This window comes from Bos mutus, chromosome 3 (assembly GCF_027580195.1).
Source record: "Bos mutus isolate GX-2022 chromosome 3, NWIPB_WYAK_1.1, whole genome shotgun sequence".
NCBI classification, from domain to species: Eukaryota; Metazoa; Chordata; class Mammalia; order Artiodactyla; family Bovidae; genus Bos; species Bos mutus.
The window spans coordinates 116,704,171-116,705,797 of NC_091619.1; the positions used below are offsets into that span (position 1 = coordinate 116,704,171).

The 1,627-nt window shown below is 50.5% G+C and overlaps 1 protein-coding gene across 1 annotated transcript; it reads right to left on the reverse strand.

Moving 5' to 3' along the window:
* Positions 1 to 456: 456 nt before the first annotated feature.
* LOC102271889 (olfactory receptor 6B2) lies at positions 457 to 1,376 on the reverse strand. The gene is given in 2 exon segments (XM_005892250.2): positions 457 to 833; positions 836 to 1,376. Coding segments are annotated over 2 exon segments (918 nt in total).
* Between the last annotated feature and the right edge of the window lie 251 nt (positions 1,377 to 1,627).

Here is a 1,627-nt window from a genome sequence, read left to right on the forward strand (position 1 = left end):
GCCTTAGAAAAAAGTCATAGGATAAAACCTCCAGGACTTAGGATTAGGGAAAGAATTCTTGGGCTTGACATCAAGAGCATAATACACATGAATAGACAAACAGACCATGGGACAAAATGAGTCCAAAAAGAGATGAGAATAGATAGATATTTGGTTTATGGAAAGGGTGATTTTGCAGAGGGCAAAGCATTGTCTTTTCAACAAAGAGTGGGTTCTGGTCAGTTTCATATGCATATAGAAAAGAATTAATGCTAACCCAGATCTCATACTGTAAATAAAAATCATTTTCTGATGGACTATAAATCGAGACAAAGGTGAAACAGCAAAGCTTCTGGAGTTACCCAGGAGAATATCTTCATGATGTTGGAATAGGCAAACAATTCTCAAGTGGAAGATAAGGTGTTACTACCATCATAAATTAGACTATAGAAAAACTGTGCTGCTTTGAAACCTGGCCTAAGACCAGAGCCTTTTCAAGGCACCCTTGAACTCTTTGTTCCTCAGACAGTAGATCAAGGGGTTGATGATTGGGGTGAGGACAGTGTAAACAGCAGAGATGAGCTTGTTGGAGCTCCGGGAATCAATGGCCTGGGGCCGGACGTACATGAAGATCATGGCTGTGTAGAAGAAGGTGACCACAGTGAGGTGAGAAGCGCAAGTGGAGAAGGCTCTCCAGCGGCCCGAGGCCGAGGGGACGTGCAGGACGGCCAGGGTGATGTGCCCGTAGGACAGCACAGTTGCCACGAGCGGGAACACCAGGATGAGGAAGGCCAGGATGAAGTCAACCAGCTCTGCGGTTGAGTAGTCCGTGCAGGCCAGTTTGAGGATGGGGAGATGTCACAGAAGAAGTGGTTCAGGACGTTGGAACCACAGAACATGGCGCTGGAGATAAAATAGACCTTGATCACGGAGATGGTGAAGCCACTCATGAAGGAGAAGGCCACCAACTGGACACACAGCCCTGTGGTCATGATGGCTTGGTAGCGCAGGGGGTGGCAGATGGCCACGTAGCGGTCGTAGGCCATGGAGGCCAGGAGCACACATTCGGTGCACACCAGGGAGCTGAAGAAGTAGAGCTGGGTCATGCAGCCCACGAAGGAGATGCGCCTCCTCTGCAGGAGGAAGCCGTCCAGCATCTTGGGGATGATGTCAGACTCGTACAACATCTCCAAGAAAGACATGGAGCCCAGAAAGTAGTACATGGGCCTGTGGAGGGAGGGGCTGCCCCAGACGGTGAGGATGATGGCCAGGTTCTCCACCAGCATGAAGAGGTAGGTGAGCAGGAAGAAGAGGAAGAGCAGGTACTGCAGCTGGGGGGCCGTGGGGAAGCCCACCAGGATGAAGGCGCTGACCTGGGTCACATTCTTCCCCCTCATTCTCTTGTGCGGGGCACCCAGGGCCACAAACAACCTTCAGGCCAGATGAGGGCCAAGGACGGCTGGGGAAAGAAAGCAGAGGTCAGCCTGGGGGTGGGTTTTGATCCAAGGAGGTGATGCCTGGTTCCTCAGACAGCAGGGGAGCAATGATAACAGTATTTCCATGTTTTGTGTTAGAAAAGCCCTGCATACATTTAGAGGTAATGACAGAGGACATCTAGGGAGAGTGGACATGCAAGGAGTAGTTGTTT